The sequence below is a fragment of the Lucilia cuprina genome, chromosome 2, assembly GCF_022045245.1.
Source record: "Lucilia cuprina isolate Lc7/37 chromosome 2, ASM2204524v1, whole genome shotgun sequence".
Lineage (NCBI taxonomy): Eukaryota > Metazoa > Arthropoda > Insecta > Diptera > Calliphoridae > Lucilia > Lucilia cuprina.
The window spans coordinates 10524200-10544414 of record NC_060950.1 but is presented as its reverse complement, the minus strand read 5'-3'; the positions used below and the strand labels follow the sequence as shown (position 1 = coordinate 10544414).

The 20215-nt window shown below is 32.7% G+C and overlaps 6 protein-coding genes across 6 annotated transcripts in view; 4 read left to right on the top strand and 2 right to left on the bottom strand.

Moving 5' to 3' along the window:
• The first annotated feature begins 571 nt into the window (after positions 1 to 571).
• LOC111676723 (F-box-like/WD repeat-containing protein ebi) lies at positions 572 to 3482 on the top strand. Its single transcript, XM_023437694.2, has 3 exons — positions 572 to 1029; positions 1103 to 2196; positions 2261 to 3482. The coding sequence occupies exons 1-3, from the start codon at positions 972 to 974 to the stop codon at positions 3104 to 3106; spliced, it is 1998 nt and encodes a 665-aa protein (XP_023293462.2). The 5' UTR covers positions 572 to 971; the 3' UTR covers positions 3107 to 3482.
• A 124-nt stretch (positions 3483 to 3606) lies between these two features.
• LOC124420128 (F-box-like/WD repeat-containing protein ebi) lies at positions 3607 to 5502 on the top strand. The gene is made up of 2 exons (XM_046952129.1): positions 3607 to 4473; positions 4535 to 5502. Exons 1-2 carry the CDS (start codon positions 4366 to 4368, stop codon positions 4652 to 4654), a joined length of 228 nt encoding a protein of 75 aa, XP_046808085.1. The 5' UTR covers positions 3607 to 4365; the 3' UTR covers positions 4655 to 5502.
• On the bottom strand, positions 5064 to 6562 carry LOC111676727 (ribonuclease H2 subunit A). The gene is made up of 2 exons (XM_023437698.2): positions 6452 to 6562; positions 5064 to 6388 (listed from the first exon to the last, which is right to left on the bottom strand). Exon 2 carries the CDS (start codon positions 6159 to 6161, stop codon positions 5136 to 5138), a length of 1026 nt encoding a protein of 341 aa, XP_023293466.2. The 5' UTR covers positions 6162 to 6388; positions 6452 to 6562; the 3' UTR covers positions 5064 to 5135.
• A 308-nt stretch (positions 6563 to 6870) lies between these two features.
• Positions 6871 to 7714, top strand: LOC111676731 (60S acidic ribosomal protein P1). Its single transcript, XM_023437705.2, has 2 exons — positions 6871 to 7082; positions 7237 to 7714. Exons 1-2 carry the CDS (start codon positions 7011 to 7013, stop codon positions 7504 to 7506), a joined length of 342 nt encoding a protein of 113 aa, XP_023293473.1. The 5' UTR covers positions 6871 to 7010; the 3' UTR covers positions 7507 to 7714.
• Positions 7637 to 8256, bottom strand: LOC111676730. Its single transcript, XM_023437704.2, has one exon. It carries the CDS (start codon positions 8159 to 8161, stop codon positions 7742 to 7744), a length of 420 nt encoding a protein of 139 aa, XP_023293472.1. The 5' UTR covers positions 8162 to 8256; the 3' UTR covers positions 7637 to 7741.
• A 1968-nt stretch (positions 8257 to 10224) lies between these two features.
• LOC111676726 (rho GTPase-activating protein gacF-like) overlaps positions 10225 to 20215 on the top strand; it is a gene marked incomplete at its 5' end in the record, with an annotated part of 64141 nt that continues 54150 nt past the window's right edge. The window contains one exon of the mRNA XM_046949615.1: positions 10225 to 10838. Within this exon, the coding sequence (XP_046805571.1) occupies positions 10225 to 10838 (614 nt within the window). The remainder of the gene's footprint in view (positions 10839 to 20215) is intronic.

Sequence of the window (20215 nt, the reverse complement as noted above, 5' to 3'; positions counted from 1 at the left end):
AAATAATTATTTAATTTATTACAATAAAATTACATTCGATTTACTTTCCACTATATAGAAAGTATATAGAAAAATTATGCGAATTCGTTTAAACTAGAAATTTGCTCGGATTCGGTTCATGGAACAGACAGTACTTTATAAGATTATAGGGTCAAATATAGGCCGAAATCTTCGTTTTAAATGTATTTTACATAGTTTACGTTTTATTTCTTTTTTTTACTATATTGTTTTATATTAAAAATTGGCATTTCTAATCAGCTGTATAAAATCATTGCTAGATAATATTTACAAATTGGCGTTCGCGTACTTTATTGAAATATTTTTTTGATTGAGAGTAAATTAAAAATGTCTATCATAAAAATACTGTATATTTTTTTACTGGAATGTACGCAAACACATTTAATATATTTTCTTCCAAAATCCTACTTTCTGATGTCTCGGATTCCGTGTTTATTTAAAACCGTTGAAAATTCAAAAACTAAACGTAGTTGAAAACTTATCCGGCTCACGGTCGATTTTGAGCCGCCGCCGACATATTTAGTGGCAGTCGCTGCCGCCGTTAATATTTGTCGGCGCAGGGATCTGACGCCATATTGCGTTACTTGTGTATTGTGCTAAAAAAAAGCGAAGAAAACAAAATATTTTTTTATTTTTTAATTTTGAAAGCAGGCATTATAAATGCCTTAAAATATTGAACAATTTAAAAAACACTTTAAATTATGCTAAATCAATTAAATACCTAAATTAGTAAGCATAGATAACTTATCCTAAAGGAAATTAAAAATATAGTATAAAAAGCGGTATTAGCAGCGGTGAGAACAAAAACAACTCCTTGAAAAAAAAGAGTGTGATTCAGAAAAGCAAGGAGATTATCTACGGCAGAATATTTTTTTGGGAAATCTTTTTAAAAACTTGAAATTTTTTTAATATCTAAATAACTTGGATAATTTTAACTAGTAAAAGTGGCTAAAATGAGTTTTTCCAGTGACGAAGTAAACTTTTTAGTTTACCGATATTTACAAGAATCTGGTAAGTTATTTTGGTTAAGAAAAAGGAGTCTCTAAACTGGGTGTGTTATATTTGTATAAAAACTCAATTTTAGGTTTCACACACTCGGCATTTGTGTTTGGTATTGAATCCCATATATCACAAAGTAATATAAACGGAGCACTTGTTCCACCAGCAGCCTTACTGACAATCTTGCAAAAGGGTTTATTATATACAGAGGTTGAGTTGTCTCTTGGTGAAGATGGCATGTCCGTAAGAGCAATCGAAAGTCTGAGTCTAATAGATGCTGTAATGCCAGAAGTTAAACAACCAGTAGTTAAGACAGAACCCGGCAAAGCAGGCAATGGAGATAATGCAAATGCTGGCAGTGGTGGTACAACATCAGGTGGTAATTCTGGCTCAAATGTTAAATCAGAGGTAAAAGCAGAAAGTAGTGCTGCAGGTAGTGGTACTTCTGCAAATGCCTCCGGCTCTACGGGTACTTCCAATACAGCGACAGAAAACACGGAAGCGGATAGTAATGCTGCTGGCTCTTCTACGGTTACTGGAAGTTCACCAGCCGGAACGAATGTTACGACAGGGAACACTACTAACACTACATCTGCTGGCGCATCAGACGATAAGAAAATAGAATCAACTGCTGGAGGCAATGCAACGACCAATGCTGATGATGCCACCTCTTCATCCTCCACAAATGGCAGTTCTAGTAATGCCACATCCACTGATGCCGCCTCAGCTGGTGCAGCAGGAGGAGCTACAAGTTCATCGGGTACAGCAACTCCCACTACAGCTGCACAAACTGGGGTGGCTGGTGGTGCCAGTTCAGCAGCCGGTGGCAATGCAGCTACTGCTCCCACCTCTGCCCAAACTGTTACAAGCAGTGCTACAGCTACGGGCGCTGCCAATGCGGCTGCTACCGGTAACGTAGAAGCAATGGAAATTGATTCGGATATTGAAATACCAGCCTCGAAAGCCACCGTTTTAAGAGGTCATGAAAGTGAGGTATTCATTTGTGCTTGGAATCCTTCACGAGATTTATTAGCTAGTGGTTCGGGCGATAGCACTGCTCGTATTTGGGATATGTCGGATGCCATGAGTTCACCTAATCAATTGGTCTTGCGTCATTGCATACAAAAGGGAGGGGCAGAAGTACCCAGTAACAAAGACGTTACTTCATTGGATTGGAATGTAAGTTTATTTACTTTATATGAATACTATTAGACAAAATAATGAATTATAATACTCTTTATAGTGTGATGGCACACTTTTAGCTACCGGCAGTTATGACGGTTTTGCTCGTATTTGGAAAACTAATGGTACATTAGCTTCCACTTTGGGCCAACATAAGGGCCCTATATTTGCCTTGAAGTGGAACAAACGTGGCAACTATATACTTTCGGCTGGTGTTGACAAAACTACCATAATTTGGGATGCTTCAACCGGACAATGTACTCAGCAATTTTCATTCCACAATGCCCCAGCCCTGGATGTCGATTGGCAGACAAATAATTCATTTGCCTCCTGCAGTACTGATCAACGTATTCATGTGTGTCGTTTGGGCTCTGAAGTACCTGTCAAAACCTTTAAGGGACACACGAACGAGGTCAATGCCATCAAGTGGTGCCCACAGGGTAAACTGTTAGCCTCCTGTTCGGATGATATGACATTAAAGATTTGGTGCATGAGTCGAGACAAATGTTGCCACGATTTGCAGGCACATTCTAAGGAAATTTACACGATTAAATGGTCTCCCACTGGTCCGGGTACACAGAATCCAAATACCAATTTACTTTTGGCCTCAGCTTCGTTTGATTCGACCGTTCGTTTGTGGGATGTGGAAAGAGGCATGTGTATACACACTTTAACGAAACACACAGAACCCGTCTATTCGGTGGCATTTTCACCCGATGGCAAGTATTTGGCTTCGGGCAGCTTCGATAAATGCGTACACATTTGGAGTACTCAGTCGGGACAATTGGTACACAGTTACAAGGGTACCGGTGGTATATTTGAAGTTTGTTGGAATTCGAAAGGCACAAAAGTTGGTGCCAGTGCTTCTGATGGCAGCGTTTTTGTACTGGATCTCAGAAAATTCTGATCGGCAACAACAACATTATCATCATCGGCTTGTATTGCTCTACCCAGAGACGGATTCTTTTAAACGGAGTCTTTAAATACAAGCATATTGATTTTATTATTTTTTTTTTTTTTGTAATTTTAGCAACAAACAAAAACAGAACATTTCGTAGCATTTAAGTTAAAAACTTTAAGATTATATCTTCTTTTTAAACGTAAGATACAAAACAAATTTCTTAATTTTTATTATTAGAATTCTACTTTACTCTAAAGTTATGCCCATTAGTTTTCTTTATTTTCTTCTTTTGTGTTATTAAAATTCCAATGTGGTTGTCCATTTTTCCAACATGGAACTGATTTAGAGTAACAGAGTTGCTTTTTGAAATCAGAAAATTAAATTTACTTGTTTATTATTTAAAAATTGACTTTTGTTTAAGCTAACATTTTTAACAAGGTTGGTTAAGTTGATTAAGAAATATTGCAAATATATTTTAAAGTTGTCATCGATCCACTCTATTCTTAAATCAGCTAAATACCTAAATTAGTAAGCATGGATAACTTATCGCAAAGGAAATTTAAAATATTGCATAAAAAGCGGTATTAGCAGCGGTGAGAACAAAAACAACTCTTTGAAGAAAGAGTGTGTGAGTGAGAAGTGGTAGATTGGGAGGGAGTTTGTCTACGGAGATTGTGTCTAATGGATGCCGTAATGCCAAAAGTTAAACAACCAGTCGTTAAGACAGAACCCGACAAAGCAGGCAACGGGTTCTTCCAATACAGCGACAGAAAGTACGGAAGCGGATAGTAATGCTGCTTGTTATTCTACGAGCACCGGAAGCTCACCAGCCGGAACGAATGTCACCACAGGAAACACTACTAATGCTAAAGCTGGCAGTGCATCAGACGATAAGAAAGTAGAATCGACTGCTGGAGGCAATGCAACGACCAGTGCTGATGATGCCACCTCTTTGTCTTCCACAAGTGACAGTTCTAGTAATACCACACCTGCTGATGCCGCAGGAGGAGCTGTGCTGAGGAACTTGTAGCAATACAGCTACTGCTCCCACCTCTGCTGAAAAGCAGTGCGACACCTACAGACGCTATTAATGCGGCTGCTGCCGGTAACATAGAAGCAATGGAAATTGATTCTGATATTGAAATACCAGCCTCTAAAGCAACCGTATTAAGAGGTCATGAAAGTAGGCATTCATTTGTGCTTGGAATCCATCACGAGATTTACTAGCTAGTGATTCGGGTGATAGCACTGCTCGTATTTGGTATATGTCGGATGCCATGAGTTCACCCAATCAATTGGTCTTGTGTCATTGCTTACAAAAGGCGGGAGCAGAAGTGCCCAGTAACAAAGACGTTACTTCATTAGATTGGAATGTACGTTTATCAACTTTATATAAATGCTTTAAAACAAAATTCTGAATTATACTCTTTAAAGTGCGATGGCACATTTTATGCTACCGGCAGTTATGATGGTTTTGCTCGTATTTGGAAAACCAATGCTACATTAGCTTCCACTTTGGACCAACATAAGGTTCCCATACTTGTCTTGAAATGAAACAAACGTGAAAACTACATAATTTCCATAATTTGAAATGCTTCTGCTGGATAATATACTTAGCAATTTTCATTATACAATGACCCAGCCCTGGATGTAGATTGGCAGACAAACAATGCATTTGTCTCATGCAGTACTGATCTACGTATTCTTGTGAGTCGTTTGGGCACTGGAGTACCTGTCAAAACCTTTAAGGGACACACGAACGAGATCAATGCCATTAAGTGGTGTCCACATGTACAAAAGTTGCCGCCAGTGCTTCTAACCACAGCGTTTTTGTACTGGATCTCAGAAAATTGTGAACGGCAACAACAACATTATAATCATCGGCTTGTATTGCTCTTCTTTTAAACAGACTATATACTGAAATAGAACTTCAACTGAATTACAACTGAATATAAAAATAAAATTATTTAAAAAACCATAAATTTATTAAAAAAATCTTAATACAAACATAACTACTACTACATACATTAAGAACTTAAAAATCTACACAATTATCCAAAAAACGTTCTTTTAACAAACGACACGGCTCTCTTTTAACTTCGCCCGTCTTAGTTGTGCCTTTAAAGAATTTTGTCAATTTAGTACCAGCATATTTAGGTTTCTCTGAATCGGGCTCATCAAATTCCATATCATAGGCCTTATCGGCTAAAGCATTTTCCGCCGTAGACCAACTAAAACGCACTAAACGTGGAAACCCGAAAACCAAATCAATATTCTCGGAAAGAAAACGTTTTGTTACCGGATCACCGGGATAACCACTACCAAAGTTATTGTCTTCTATTTCTATGCCTTCAGAGAATTTCCATACTTTGAGGGCATGATCACGACTAACTTTGGCGCAAATACTAGCCGCTGAAACAATAGGATAAGTAGAATCAGCCTTTTTCGCTACGGTTATTTTGAATTGTGGAAATATAAGTTGAAGTTTGGCTTGGTATTTTTCCGGTGGTCCTACCGTATCCACATATACTTCGGCTATATTAACACCTTGGTCCACAGCGGCATGTATTAGTCCAATAGCCGAATTCATGGAGACTTCGTTGAGAGAACATTTCGACCTGCGAAACATGCTGGTACTAATAACATTGGGTGAAATGATTTCCACTGCCCAACCGATACAGCTATTTGCATACTCTTTAGTATTAATGTCATCAAATATAATGTCTCTTTTCTCTTCGGTCAATTGTTTGGAATCGGCGCAACCCAAATCAATGAGTGCTTGTTTCCTGGCTATAGGACAAAATGCTATACCATAAACCATAGGACCCAATACTGGACCACGTCCTGCCTCGTCCACACCTAACATGCAGGGTTCATCTTTACACACCTGCGGTATATCGGAGAAATAGACTGTATTACGGGAATTATCTTTGGAGGCTATAAAAGGGCCCAATTTCTTAAGTGACGTGATTTTATCCACAGCGGGATCAAATTTTTCCTCTTCAGCATCGGTGTTACTTTGAGCAGTATCATTTAAGGGTTCGCTCTTAATTTTTGGCATAATTTTAATTGAAATAACTTATTCCGTGCAAAATAATAAACTGCAAATGAAAAACTGAATATTTAGCGCGAGTTTTGTTTACATTAATTTCTTGACAACCCTGTTTTTCTCATTCTTTGTTTACCACGTTTCAGTGTTTTTTTCTGCAACTACGAAGAGTTGCATTTATCTGTATTCATTTTTAAAAGCGATTTTATTTTTATCAATATTTTTGAAGAGATTTGCTCCTAAAATAATGGAAATAAATAATTTTTTTTCTAAATATATATCTGCAAAAGTTTATTATTAACTGAATCCATGCCAAATTGATCCAATATAGTAATATTTTTTAATTTTGCTTGACCCACAACATATGATTTAAAACAATAAAATTTTTATAAAAAACGAATTAATAAAAAATATATAACCAATTTTTTTGTAAAATATTTTTTCCTAAAATAAATTTTTTGTAAAAATAGATTTCTCGAATAATATAATTTTTGTGATATTTTTGTAAATCACATTTTTTCTAATCAAATCAAAATTTTACCATAATTGTATAACAGAAGTAAGCAAAAAATCACTACATTAACATCACTTGTATGCATTTTCAACATTTTCTTTTACTCTCATACGTTCATGGTTGCATGAAAAAGTATCGACTCTAGAGTTGTATTTATTGACAATTACACTGTTTTGCAGCTAACTTCGCTTTGGTTTTCGTGTTACTTCTTTTCTTTCTTTCCGGTTTAGGACTCTGTCAAGTGTGCTTGTTCTCGAATCCGAGCTAAGGCCAAATTTTTTAATAAAATTTACATTTAATTTTTGGCAACTTGCACCAATTATTAAATAAAACATAAATAAAAAAACATGTCTACCAAAGCTGAACTCGCTTGCGTCTACGCCTCCCTCATCTTGGTTGATGATGATGTTGCCGTTACTGTAAGTATTTCCAAAAATCAAAACACAATTTTGTGTTTCGTTAAAAGAATCTTTGAAAATCCGCAGAATCTTTTAAAAGAAATGCAATGTTTTGTTTATTTTGTAATTGGAAAACGTTGTGAACATTTATTGATTTCGTATGTTTTGTTTTTAGGGTGAAAAAATCTCCACCATCTTGAAGGCCGCCAATGTTGAGGTTGAACCCTACTGGCCCGGTTTGTTCGCCAAGGCCTTGGAAGGTATCAACGTTAAGGATTTGATCACCAACATTGGCTCCGGTGTCGGTGCTGGTGCCCCCGCTGGCGCTGCTGCTGCCGGTGGTGATGCCGCCCCTGCCGCTGGTGAAGCCAAGAAGGAAGAGAAGAAGAAGGAAGAAGAACCTGAGGAATCCGATGACGATATGGGTTTCGCTCTCTTCGACTAAATTGACAGAATTTTACCCACCCAAACTAAAAATACCAGGACTAAATGCTGCTTTTTTATTTCACTATCAACAACAAGAAGAAAAGTGTATGTTTTATAAATTTCTCCAGTGGAGGAAGATAATAGACATGTTTTAAGTGTTTTGTACACGTTTTAATGTACAAATTTATTTTAAAATAATAAAAAAGTAACATTTTTTCTAAAAAAAATTACAGTTTTAAGTGTTTTTTAAGTTATCACGCAATTATTTCATCCAAAACTTGTGCCACAGCTTTAAGATTTTTGCCATCCATTTCTTTCAAACCAAGACCTATGACAAACTCGGTAGGACATCTGTTCAGTTTTGACTTATTAACCAAGTATTGTATGCCACTACGTATTTCATCTTTATCGGCACCAAAGTTACATGTTATTGTTATGGGTACAGACATATGAAATTGTGGATGTTCAACGGGACCCTGTATGGCAGCGGGTACACCTTCATTGCGCTGCAAATCAAATTTAACACTATATAGATTTGGCACTTTTCCATATTGAGTGATTAATAGAAACCATTTGTTGGCAAATGGTTGAAAAACAAATTCCGTTTGTTGTCCATTGATTAATGTTGCAAATTGTTTGCTAAAACCACATTTATTCTCATTAGAAATGCACATTTTTCGTTTTTTTTTTTCTGCGAGTTTTTCTTTAGGAATTTTATTGTTTATATTTTCGCTTTTCTGCAGTGTCAGAAGTGTCAATTTGTGAGAGCAACTCTGTAATTGTTAATAAGAATACCAGATTGTTAAATGAAAATAATTAATTGTTGCCATATTTGTTGGTCGATTCTAACGTTCACTTTTAAAAGGAACGGATAAGTTTTATGGACTTTTACTAATAAAAAAATAACATTTTTTATTTAATTCATAAAGAATTTTAAAATTTAAACATTTTTTTGATAAACTCTCAATGGAAAATAATTGTATGTATATTGTCAGGCTCGAGTAAACTTCTTTAAATTGTTTTCTTGTAAAAAATAAAATCGATTCTCAACTTTAAGATCAAAAAACTAAAATAACATTATCTCTATGGAACTGTCGTAATTAGATTCCCACATTTTTGTTAAATTGAATTTTTGTATCGTTTATCTAGAACAATTTTTTGTACAAAATATTTTTTAAAAATTAAAATTTATATAAAAAATTTAATAATTACAAATATTGTTAATATTTATCATTTTGGTGACAAAATCGATTGTTTGCGAATTTGTTAACAAACTGTGAATAATAGAGTTTTTATGAAAAAAAATAAAATTAATTTGAAAAGTTTTCAAAATCGATTTTTGGGAAAATTTATAATTTTTGACAAAATTTTAAAATTACATTTTTTTAAAAATCAAATATGTATGTACAATATTTTCCATGAAAATATTTTAATTTTTGCATCGATGACTATCGTAATTACTAAAATACAATTTTTCTATCATTACTAAAATTAACCTAAATACCGTTATTTGAATTTAACTGTCTGCTCTATTTAAACTGAAAATGTCCATGATATGTTTAGACAGTCATATTGTTATTCAAATTAACAAAAAAAAAAACACAAAAATAGACAAGTCTCAATGTCAATTTGAATTAAACTAATATGTTGTTTCTGTATAACGTGTGAGTAGTTTGAGTTAAAATTTTAGTTGTATTTTGTTTTTGTTACAATAACAAAATACAAGTAAAATTTGTACTCAAACTACTCGCTCGGTATCTAGAAACAGCACATAAAAACAATAACATTCATACGACAAACATATTCTAATTTGAATTTAACTGCCATACTACTCTGCTCTTTATTAAAACACTCAAACAACAGACATGTTATATTGAGTGGAAAAAAATGACGTAAACAATAAGTACACAAAGACAGGTATGTTAATTCAACAGGTATGCTATACACATTTAACGCCGTCATATTTACCCTATGTGGCAACTTTGAACTGTTCACTGGCAAAAATAATTAAATTTCTCAGTTGAGCAAAATTCTCTCGCCATTGCGGTTGGTTTTTATTTAATTTTTCCCGTATTTTTAAGGTTGCTGTGCGTTAATTTTGTTGTGAAAGAAACAATTATAGTGTGTCAGTGAAAATTGTTATTTTGTAATAAAGAAAAAATATATAAATTAACAAAAATAAATGAAACGCAATTAAACAAAGAAAATTTAACGGGCAACAATTAAAATCTATAAATTATAAACAAAAGCTGTTAAGCTAACAAAATTATAATTCTAATGAAAAATATTGCAAAAAACGAATGTGAGCATAAAGAAAATCCATAAAACCAACAAAATTATTTTATACGACGAAAAGTATAAAAAAAATCCATTGCAATTGCATAAATATATTATTTTTTGTTTGAGTTTTTCATTTTCCATTGTATCAGCCAGTGTGTGTTTGAGTGTGAAGTGTTAGAAAAATAAAAAAAAAACGAAAAAAAGCAAGAAAAATTAAATAGATCCTATTTTAAAAAAGTGGTGGCCTTTACCTTATTTTTTCTACTTGTGTTTGTTGTCTTGGCTGCAATTGTTATTTTTCCTTTTAGTTGTTACATTTAGTGGCGCCAAATAAATAATAAATAGATGTTAGACCCAATTTCTCAATTGGTTGGATTAATTTTTCTTAGTTAAAAGTTTTTGAAGTGAATTCGACAGCAAACGTTTTAGAAAAGTGACCTAAAAGAAAAGTTAACTTTACAAAAAAAAAAAAGAAAAAGAAAAAAACACAACCAGCAAAATTCAGTTCGTTTTTATTTATCCTACAAATACGAAATTTAACAAAACGGATACATATCGAACTAACCGAGATCCCTCTCCTCCACCCGATACGGAATTTTTTGCTACCGCTTCCGCTAGTGACGACGATTTTAATAATAAACTCCAGCAAAACGGCTCCCTCACGAATCGCAATTCGAAATTTAAATCTGCTAAAAGTAATAGAATAGAAGCAGATTCTAAGCTTGTAAACGAGTTTGCCACTAGTTCATCAGCAAAATCATCATTAACTACTACGTCACTAATACCTCCATTGCCTTCGTCCTCAATTGAGGATATAGTACGTTTTAGTCCAGTTGCACCTTCATCGGCATTAAATAACTTTAGCAGCACGTTTATCAGCAACAACAACAACAACACGCAAAACATGGCCATGGTACGCAAAAAACAAGATGATAAATATCTGGAAGCCTTGCGTGAGCTAATCACCACTGGCGGTGGTAATCGCCAATGTTTTGATTGCGGCCAAAAGGGACCCACTTATGTCAATATGACAATTGGTTCGTTCGTATGTACTCGCTGTTCAGGAGTATTGTAAGTACATATTTTCTATAATTTGTTTTCTTTTTATTAGTAATTAATAATTATTAAGAGTGGATGATGAAAATTTCGTTAGATTCTTAACATATTAGTAGAGTTAACTCCTATTGATCCTAAAATGACAATGTACTTTCTTGTAATTTAAGATAAATTCTAACTAGAATTTTCAGTATGAAAGTGAATCAAACAAGAATTAACAGCTAGAATTAATAAGTTTCAGGTGTTTATGTAAATAATATCGAATTGAATGGAAACGAATATAAATGGAGTTCGAAATCTTTGTTGTTATTGAAATTTTTAGAACATTATTGCTATAACTAACATCTACCTAAATTTAAATTATTAGGCTATAGACTAGACTATAGACTATAGACTAGACTATCGACTAGACTATAGACTAGTCTATAGACTAAACTAAAACTAGACTATAGACTAGACTATAAACTAGACTATGTACTAGACTATAAACTATACTATAGACTAGATTATGTACTAGACTATAAACTAAACTATAGACTAGACTAGACTATAGACTAGACTAGACTTGACTATAGACTAGACTAGACTATAGACTAGGCTATAGACTAGACTATAGACTAGACTATAGACTAGACTATAGACTAGACTATAGACTAGACTATAGACTAGACTATAGACTAGACTATAGACTAGACTATAGACTAGACTATAGACTAGACTATAGACTAGAAAATACATTTCCTAAAATCTCCTCTTTTAAAAATCAAACCTTTTAGTCTGGCAAATCTAAAACTCATAACGTTAATGTACAATTTTAAAAGTGATCGATCTTAAAAACAGGTTCTTTGTTTTTGTTGTCATTTTTATATGTTTTTGTTTTTATGAGTTGTTGATGCCATTTTTGGTATTCACTTGAAATCAAATTTGTTTTGTTGTTATTATTGTTTTCATCCTCTTCAGGTTGTGTTTAGTGTGCTCATACGGACGGACGGACGGTTGTTCGTTTGGTCGGTGTAAAGGTTTTAGATCTGTTACTTCATTTTAACACGATTTGTTATTATTTGTGCATCGCAATCGTAGTAGTGCAAAAGTTGTTATGAAGTGAATCCCTTTCAGTGAATGAGTCACCACAATACATATAACAACAACCTAATACAACTGATATAATACGTATAAGACAAATGGAGATGAAGGCTTTATTTTATTTGTTTGTAATACATACCAGCACGACCAAAAACACTATGTTGTTGTATTACTCAGAGACCTGAGCTCAGTAATCGCAAAATGTAGTATATAATAAAAAGTACACAAACAAACCAACAAATAGACATTATTTTCTTGCCAAAGGTTTTGAATTTCTTGCCATTTGTCTGTCTGTCTGTGTCTCTGGATGGGTCTAAACTGTGTGTAGTTAGTTGCCTGCTTGCCTGGTTTCTTGGTGGGTAGGTTGACTACTACATGGCTGCTTGCTTTGTTGGCTGGCTGGTTGACTGGCTTGTATGAATTTTTTTCCTTATTCAAGCTGGTATTTTGCCTCAGTTATTATTATTATTATTCTTGGTGAACAAAGTCATGACTTTTATAGTTTTGGTTTCTTATTATTTTCATTCCTTCGTTTTTTTTTTGTCTAAATATTTCAAGCCAGCGCGAATAAATTCCTGAGATAAAAAAAATTTAAACATAAATAGTTAGTAGGAATAAAAAGAATTTTTGTCGTACACTGGGAGAAAGGTATTTATGATAGCTGGGCTTTAAATGTTTTCTATTTTTCATTTAAATAAAGATAAATCGAAATGAATCGAAAATGAATTCTTATAATATAGGAATTGTTTTACTTTATTCATAAATATTTATCAAAGGTTTGTAAAACAAATTTTGTATGAAAATTTGATTTATAAACCTTTAATAAAAGTTTTTGAATAAGAGTCTTTGTATGCGTAGATTTCTTTTCCAAAATGAATTTTCGACTTTTTTAGATTTTTTTTTCGAATTTTCGACTATTTCCAACTTTTCGACTTTTTTTTTGTATTTTTTCGAGTCTTTCCGACTATTTTAGAGTTTTTGAGTTTTTTCCACTTTTTTAAAATTTGCGACTATTTTTGACTTTTTTCATCTTTTTTTTTTTGACTTTTCGACTTTTTCCGACTTTACGATTTTTTCAACTTTTTGACTATTTTCGATTTCTTTCGACTTTTTCCCGACTATTTTTTTTGGCTTTTTTCGAGTTTTTCCGACTATTTTAGAGTTTTAGACCTTTTTTCCACTTTTTTAAAATTTTCGACTATTTTTGACTTGTTTCTACAATTTTCGAGTTATCGACTTTTTTCGACTTTTTTTAACAAAGTCGACTTTTCGACTAATTTTACAGACGATAGTCGAGTTATCGACTTTTTTGGAACAAAATAGTAGACTTCGATTTTTTGACTTTTTTCGACAAAAAGTCGATTGTTCGATTATTTGAAAGTCGATTTATAGAACCCTAGATACAAAGGAAAAAATGTTTATTTAAGCTTTTAATATTCAAGCCTTCACAACAATCAGGTTTAGAGTGAAATTTTTATGACTTTATAGTTAATGCAACTTATAAAAGTTTTACAAGATACTCTGGTTTCCTCAGAAACGCCATTTTTAGCTTGAGATGCTGATGACTTTGAATTTTAAAGTTTCTGAACTTAGAGATAAAAAATGTGACGAAAGTCTTACAGATTTCGCACTTCAATTGATATCATAGGAAGAATATGTAACTGATTAAAATTTTACTTGATCATCTCGACAAATGTAGTTTCATTTAGGCTGGGAATTCAGCAACTTTAAAGTCTTTTGAACTGATATTTAAAATATAATGTTTTAATGACTGTAATTGATTAAAATGTTACTCGATCATCCCTACAAATGTAGTTTCAGTTAGGCTGGGAATCCAGCGACTTAAAAGTGTCTTCAAAACTGTTATTTAAAGCAAAATATATTAATGAATAAGAATTCGAGAATTGCAAAATTTATAGAAAGAAATTGTTAAAGTCTCATAGATTTCAAACATCTATCCGGTTGAAATTTTTTCTCAAGAAATTGTAACAGTATAAAGTTCTACTGCTTGCCGAGACGGCGAAAGACTGTTCGAGCCATTCAGAAGTGGTTGATTTTGATAAGGAAGATCTAGATCAGCTAAACAAGTTTAAAGACCAAGAAATGGACCAAGTTATGACCACTCATTACCACTCAAGTAATGTCATAACAAACTGTTACATATGTGATCTTTGCAACTTCTTGCTTTCGAGGAATTTAAAAATATCGCCAACAAAATCGTCAGCAACTCTCTTTACCACTTGGACTAGCGAAGTGGACGTGACAGTCGATGGCGAAAAAAATCACCCCAAAATACTTGGTGTCACATTCGTTAGCCTCCTTATGTCCTCCGCGCATACCACTGCAATCTGCAACAAGATGAGAAGTAGAAACAAGGTACTCAAGTCTATAGCCGGCAGCACTTAAGGAATGTATAAAGAAACCTTGTTAACTATCTACCAAACGATTGGCCGGTCAGTGGTGAACTACGCAGCGCCAGTGTGGACACCCAGGGTTAGTGACACACAATGGAAGAAGCTCCAAAGCTGTCAAAACGAAGCCCTTAGAACGGTAAGAGGCTGCATTTAAATGATGACTGAAGAATACCTACATGACGAAACGAAGATGCTTTCAGTTATGGAACACAACATCATGCTGTCAAAGCAGTTCCTACTACGATGCCATCGGAGGGACCACCCCAAACCACCATCTAACGGAGTTGGAACCCCCCGCCGAGGCATGTCGGGAAAGATCTTCGTCTGTATGAGAGCGACATCCAAGAATACCTGGATAAAATAGATGATAAAAGCTAATACAGAACAACTTTGAATACTATACACCAAGAGGCGGTGGAAGACGCCATTAATTTCATCCGGGATAGTATAATACTGGGAGGTCGTCCCCTACCCGTTGCCAACGAGGAACGAAACAAACCACATTGTACTAGAGTAGTATTGGCAGAGCTTAAATCGGGATGGTGTACCCGTTTAAACTCATACTGGTCGAGAATAAATGACAATATTCAAAATCTCTGCCCAGCGTGTGGCACAGGTCCACACAATATTCAACACCTTTTCAACTGCAGGGCAAATCTAACTCAGTTCGAACTTGAATCCCTTTGGACCCAGCCGTTAGATGCGGCTCGTCTACTGGGTTTAGATCTAACTAATTTGATTAGGTTTTTTTAATCTTATTCTGCTCTTCTTTAATAATTTTCTTCATTGCCATTTGCCTTTTTCTAAATACTTTTAGCTCTTATTCAATTACATACCACTAGTTTTATTCTATTTGTAACTATAATGTCCATTTATATTTTCAGTTTAAGTATTTTATAGTTCTCTGTCTGTCTGTCTGTTGTGTAGGTACTTATTGGTATATATTATTAGTTGCATTACATTTTTTCTTCATTCTCAAATTCTATAATTTTTATTTCTTTCATTACTCTGAGCTCTTTTGTACTTGTGACTGCTGGACACATTACATTTTATAATCAAGTTAAAGTCATATATGAATAAAACTATATACATATAGAGAATATAGAAAAAGAAAAAAATAAATGTCTAAGTTGTTTGTTGTTGTCATAACTCGAGGTTTTTTAATATAAAATTTTATTATTACTAGTTTTGTGCTCTTTTTATTGTTATTATTATTATTATTCTGTTTTTTCTATCTTTTAATACTTGTGTTTATTTGTTTTTTTTTCAAACTATTCTATATATTCCAATATGACTCATATTAAGTTTTGACTTTCAAATATTGCAATTGAAAAGGTCTTCTATTGCGATATTTATACGCTACACCATTTTAGTGGGAAGGGTATATTGGGTGTGTGCTGATGTTTGTAATGTACAATAATATTGATCCTATACCATTAATGTATGCCAATCGGCTTAGAATCATTTTCTGAGTCGATTTAGCTGTCCGTCCATTCATGTAAACTTTGTAATCAAACTACAGGTCGCTATTTTAAAGATAATTCAATGAAATTTTGTACATGATCTTCTATTGTCCCAGGGACGAAGTCTATTGAAAATGGTAAAGATCGGTCTATGGCAGTTGCCACGCCCTCTAATGCTAGTCCGCCCACTTTTAAACCTAAATAATCTTATTGACACTAAAGTGGATTCGACAAAATTTGGGGACTCTAACTGTTATATTATCTCAAATTATCTCTCAAAAAGTAGCCTATTCCTAGATAGATAGATAGATAGATAGATAGATAGATAGATAGATAGATAGATAGATAGATAGATAGATAGATAAAAAGATAGATAGATAGATAGATAGATAGATAGATAGATAGATAGAAAGGTAGATAGATAGATAGATAGATAGATAGATAGATAGATAGATAGATAGATAGATAGATAGATAGATAGATAGATAGATAGATAGATAGATAGATAGATAAATAGATAGATCGATAGATAAATAAACATAGATAGTATATCTGAGGCATGGTACAATTTAACTTAAATGCTTCATATATCATAAAAACTAAATCACATTTTATTCTTGTAACAGGTATAGGGTGTAAAATGGTCATCCTCGCCTGACTATAATTTCTTACTTGTTTATTTTTTGTGGTTAAACCTCATCATGACATTTAATATTATGAATTTTGGTTTTGATTTAAAAATTATTAGAAATAAAAATAAGTTTTAGAAAAGTTGAAATATTATTCGTAATTTAAAACAATTTATTCTCATACAATCAATTTTTATATCATAGAGTTAATAAAGTAAACTGTAAATTATATGATAAACAATGTTAAACTTTATAAACGTGATTAAACAACTTTAAAAAGCTGCAATCCCTTTAATAAGTATACAAAAAACAATATTATGACACAGAAAACTTCTTCTTGCTTCTTTTTAAACTAGTAAATGGGAATTATAAATAAAAACCGTGTGAATTTTTGATAAGAACATGTTTTTTCTTCTATTACACTCAAATTTCCCAAGTGATGCAGACAGAGCGAAGAAAGCTAGAATTATTTGAAATTGCATCGACAAACACATCGTCATGTTGTGTTCTCAGCACAGTTGGAGAATAATAAAGTTGAACTATAAAAAAGTAAATAAATAAAAAAAACCACTCACATTTACAACGCACTTTACTAAAGTGATAACAAAAAAAGTGTTGTAAAGCAGTTGTAAAATGAGAGGGGAAATCTAATAAGTTAATAAAAACTAATTGGACATTATAAAAATTAATGTTATACCCTCTATGTCAAGAAGATTCGCGAATGTTTAAAGATCAAATTGAATCCTTGACTAGTTAAGTGGCCCTAATATGTTTTAAAGGGATAAAAAGAGGTAAATACAACTTTTATCTGTTTTAGCTCACAGGGACCTCTAAATGAATCAATATTCTCTATATTTTCTTCTTATTACAAAAACCAATCGTAAAAGATGCTAATTGTTTAAAGTAGAGACAAAGAAGAACAACTTTAAGTGATTGACAAATGTGCTTTTGAACTGGTTCTATTCGTATTTTATACATTCGCCAGCCTACCTACCTATGTTTGAAAGCCACAGAGCCATCCCAACTTTGTCAGATCTAAAAATTCTATTCAATCGTCTGATGGCCCGCTTATCTTAAAAAATATAAGCTTGATTAATATTTAGAATGTAATTAATGCAGATGCTGTGTATAAGTCATTACTAAGTATATTATAAGTAAAGTGTGGTACTTACCAAGTATGTACTTTCAAAAAACGCCACATTGATCAACTTTTATTTAGTGCGTTACGAATACAGTGCGAAATAATACAACTATGTATTTAATCCATTCTCATGTTTACGATTTAAGTTGTTGTTGTTATTATTGTACATATTTCATGAATGGTGTCATGTGTTTTTTTTTTTTTTTTTGAAACATCGCTATTATAAACCAGCAGTTCTGCAAAGAGTCCGAATGCATTCGAAAAAGTCAGAAATTTATATTTACGTCTAAGCAAGTGGTTGCCAGCCGAAGCGTTTCAAATCTTCGGCGGCTGACCGCCGCTAAAATTTTGCAAGCCATGCCGCCGCCAACTAGTCGTCATGGACGTACTCGTTATATACGAAGGTGAATGCAATCGTCTCATTAGTTAGTAAGTTAGTTAGTTAGTTAGTTAGTTAGTTAGTTAGTTAGTTAGATAGATAGATAGATAGATAGATAGATAGATAGATAGATAGATAGTTAGTGAGTTAGGTAGTTAGTTAGTTAGTTAGTTAGTTAGTTAGTTAGTTAGATAGATAGATAGATAGATAGATTGATAGATAGATAGATAGATAGATAGATAGATAGATAGATAGATAGATAGATAGATAGATAGATAGATAGATAGATAGATAGATAGATAGATAGATAGATAGATAGATAGATAGATAGATATATATATAGTTAGTTAGTGAGTTAGGTACTTAGGTAGTTAGTTAGTTAGATAGATAGATAGATAGATAGATAGATAGATAGATAGATAGATAGATAGATAGATAGATAGATAGATAGATAGATAGATAGATAGATAGATATATAGATAGATAGATAGATAGTTAATTAGTTAGTTAGTTAGTAAGTTAGTAAGTTAGTAAGTTAGTTTGTTAGTTAGTTAGTTAGTTAGTTTGTTAGTTAGTAAGTTAGTTAGTTTGTTATTTAGTTACTTAGTTAGTTACTTAGATAGTTAGTTAGTTAATTAGTTAATTAGTTAGTTTGTTAATTAGTTAGTTAGTTAGTCATGCAAACAAATTAAAGCTTTCTGCTGTTTCCTCGTATTCTATGTGGCGATGATCGACTTCCTCGTAGGACTAGTACAAGTTAAACGTTCGGTGTCTAGGATTAACGCTAAATTGTAGATTGAATACGTAGTTTAGTACTGTCCAACCGAACTGCTAGGAAATAGATGCTACAGTATGAATGTGTGTACAAATCAGTACTTAAAAAACGTGTTGATGATAATACATATTTGCAAATGCATTTGGCATCTAAAACTATATGTAGAAACGCGTTCGATAAAAACAAAAAAAAAACTAAAAATCAACGATTTTCATGATGTGTAAATAACCAACCAATGAAAAGATGTAACTTGTTTTTGCTTGGAATGTTGGTAACTAGTATAGAATTCAAAATACGAAAAAAATGTAACAAAACACACTACAAATACTCTGCATTACGATACTTTACGTTATACTGTAAGTTATAACACCATAACAGCCCTCACTCACTCACTCATTCACTCGCCGAGAAGTGACGATGATATTCAAATGATAAATTTACGTACATATGTGTGATGTTTGTGCTGAACTACATATAAAAGTAGTAGTTTTTACTTGAAATTAGGTCACACTGTTGGTACTTTTTTTTCACTACTACTCTTCAGCTGCAGTTGCAGACCTCACTCAACGCAGTTGTTTTTTGTACATTTGTAGAATTATAACTTATGCAGATTCATACGTCATTAGTAAGAGAAGAGAGAAGAGAGAAAGAGAAAGAAAAATAAGAAAAACCATTACCCTAACAAGACATAATAAATAAATGGCTTTAAAAAAATGCATTAATCAAAAAATATTTGTATCAGAAGAACTAGGTATGAATGTATATACATAAGCAGGGTAAACAGAAATATGCTTTAAAAAGATTTAAAAATATTTTGTAAAAAAGGAAAAAAAAGCTCTAAAAATCAAAGTTGAACAATATATACTTTTTTTGTGGTCACCCTGTAAAAAGTCTATTTTTTTGTAAAATAAAAATTTCCATATGTACTTATCGATGAAAATAAATCAAGTTTAAATATAAATTTACCTGTTTTTATGAACAAAGAAAAAAATGCATTTTATACCCAAAAAAAATCTTTATTATATTTTCTTTGTTCCTAAATTTATACTTTCTTTTGCCTTTTGTGTGTGGGAGTTAAGTATCAACAAATCAAAAATAGTTTATGCACCATGTTTTTTTGGTTTTGTGTGTTTAAAATATTTTATTTTTGTAAAGAAATTTTTGGCAGATTTCTCTATATTTTCATAAACATTTTTGCAAAAATTTCTGTTATAAATTTAGAGTATTTTATGAAAATTTGCATTTAATACAAATTTATATTTTATTGACTATGGCGAAAAAAATGACCCTGACTTTGTATTGCAAGTGGAATAATGTAATATACAAATAAATTCTCTCCTCGACGGTTGTGAATAAATGAAGCATAATTTACACGTGTTATATGCAAATAGACATTTTATTAGTTCAGTTCTAGTTCAGTTCTAGTTCAGTTCTAGTTCAGTTCTAGTTCAGCTCTAGTTCAGCTCTAGTTCAGTTCTAGTTCAGTTCTAGTTCAGTTCTAGTTCAGT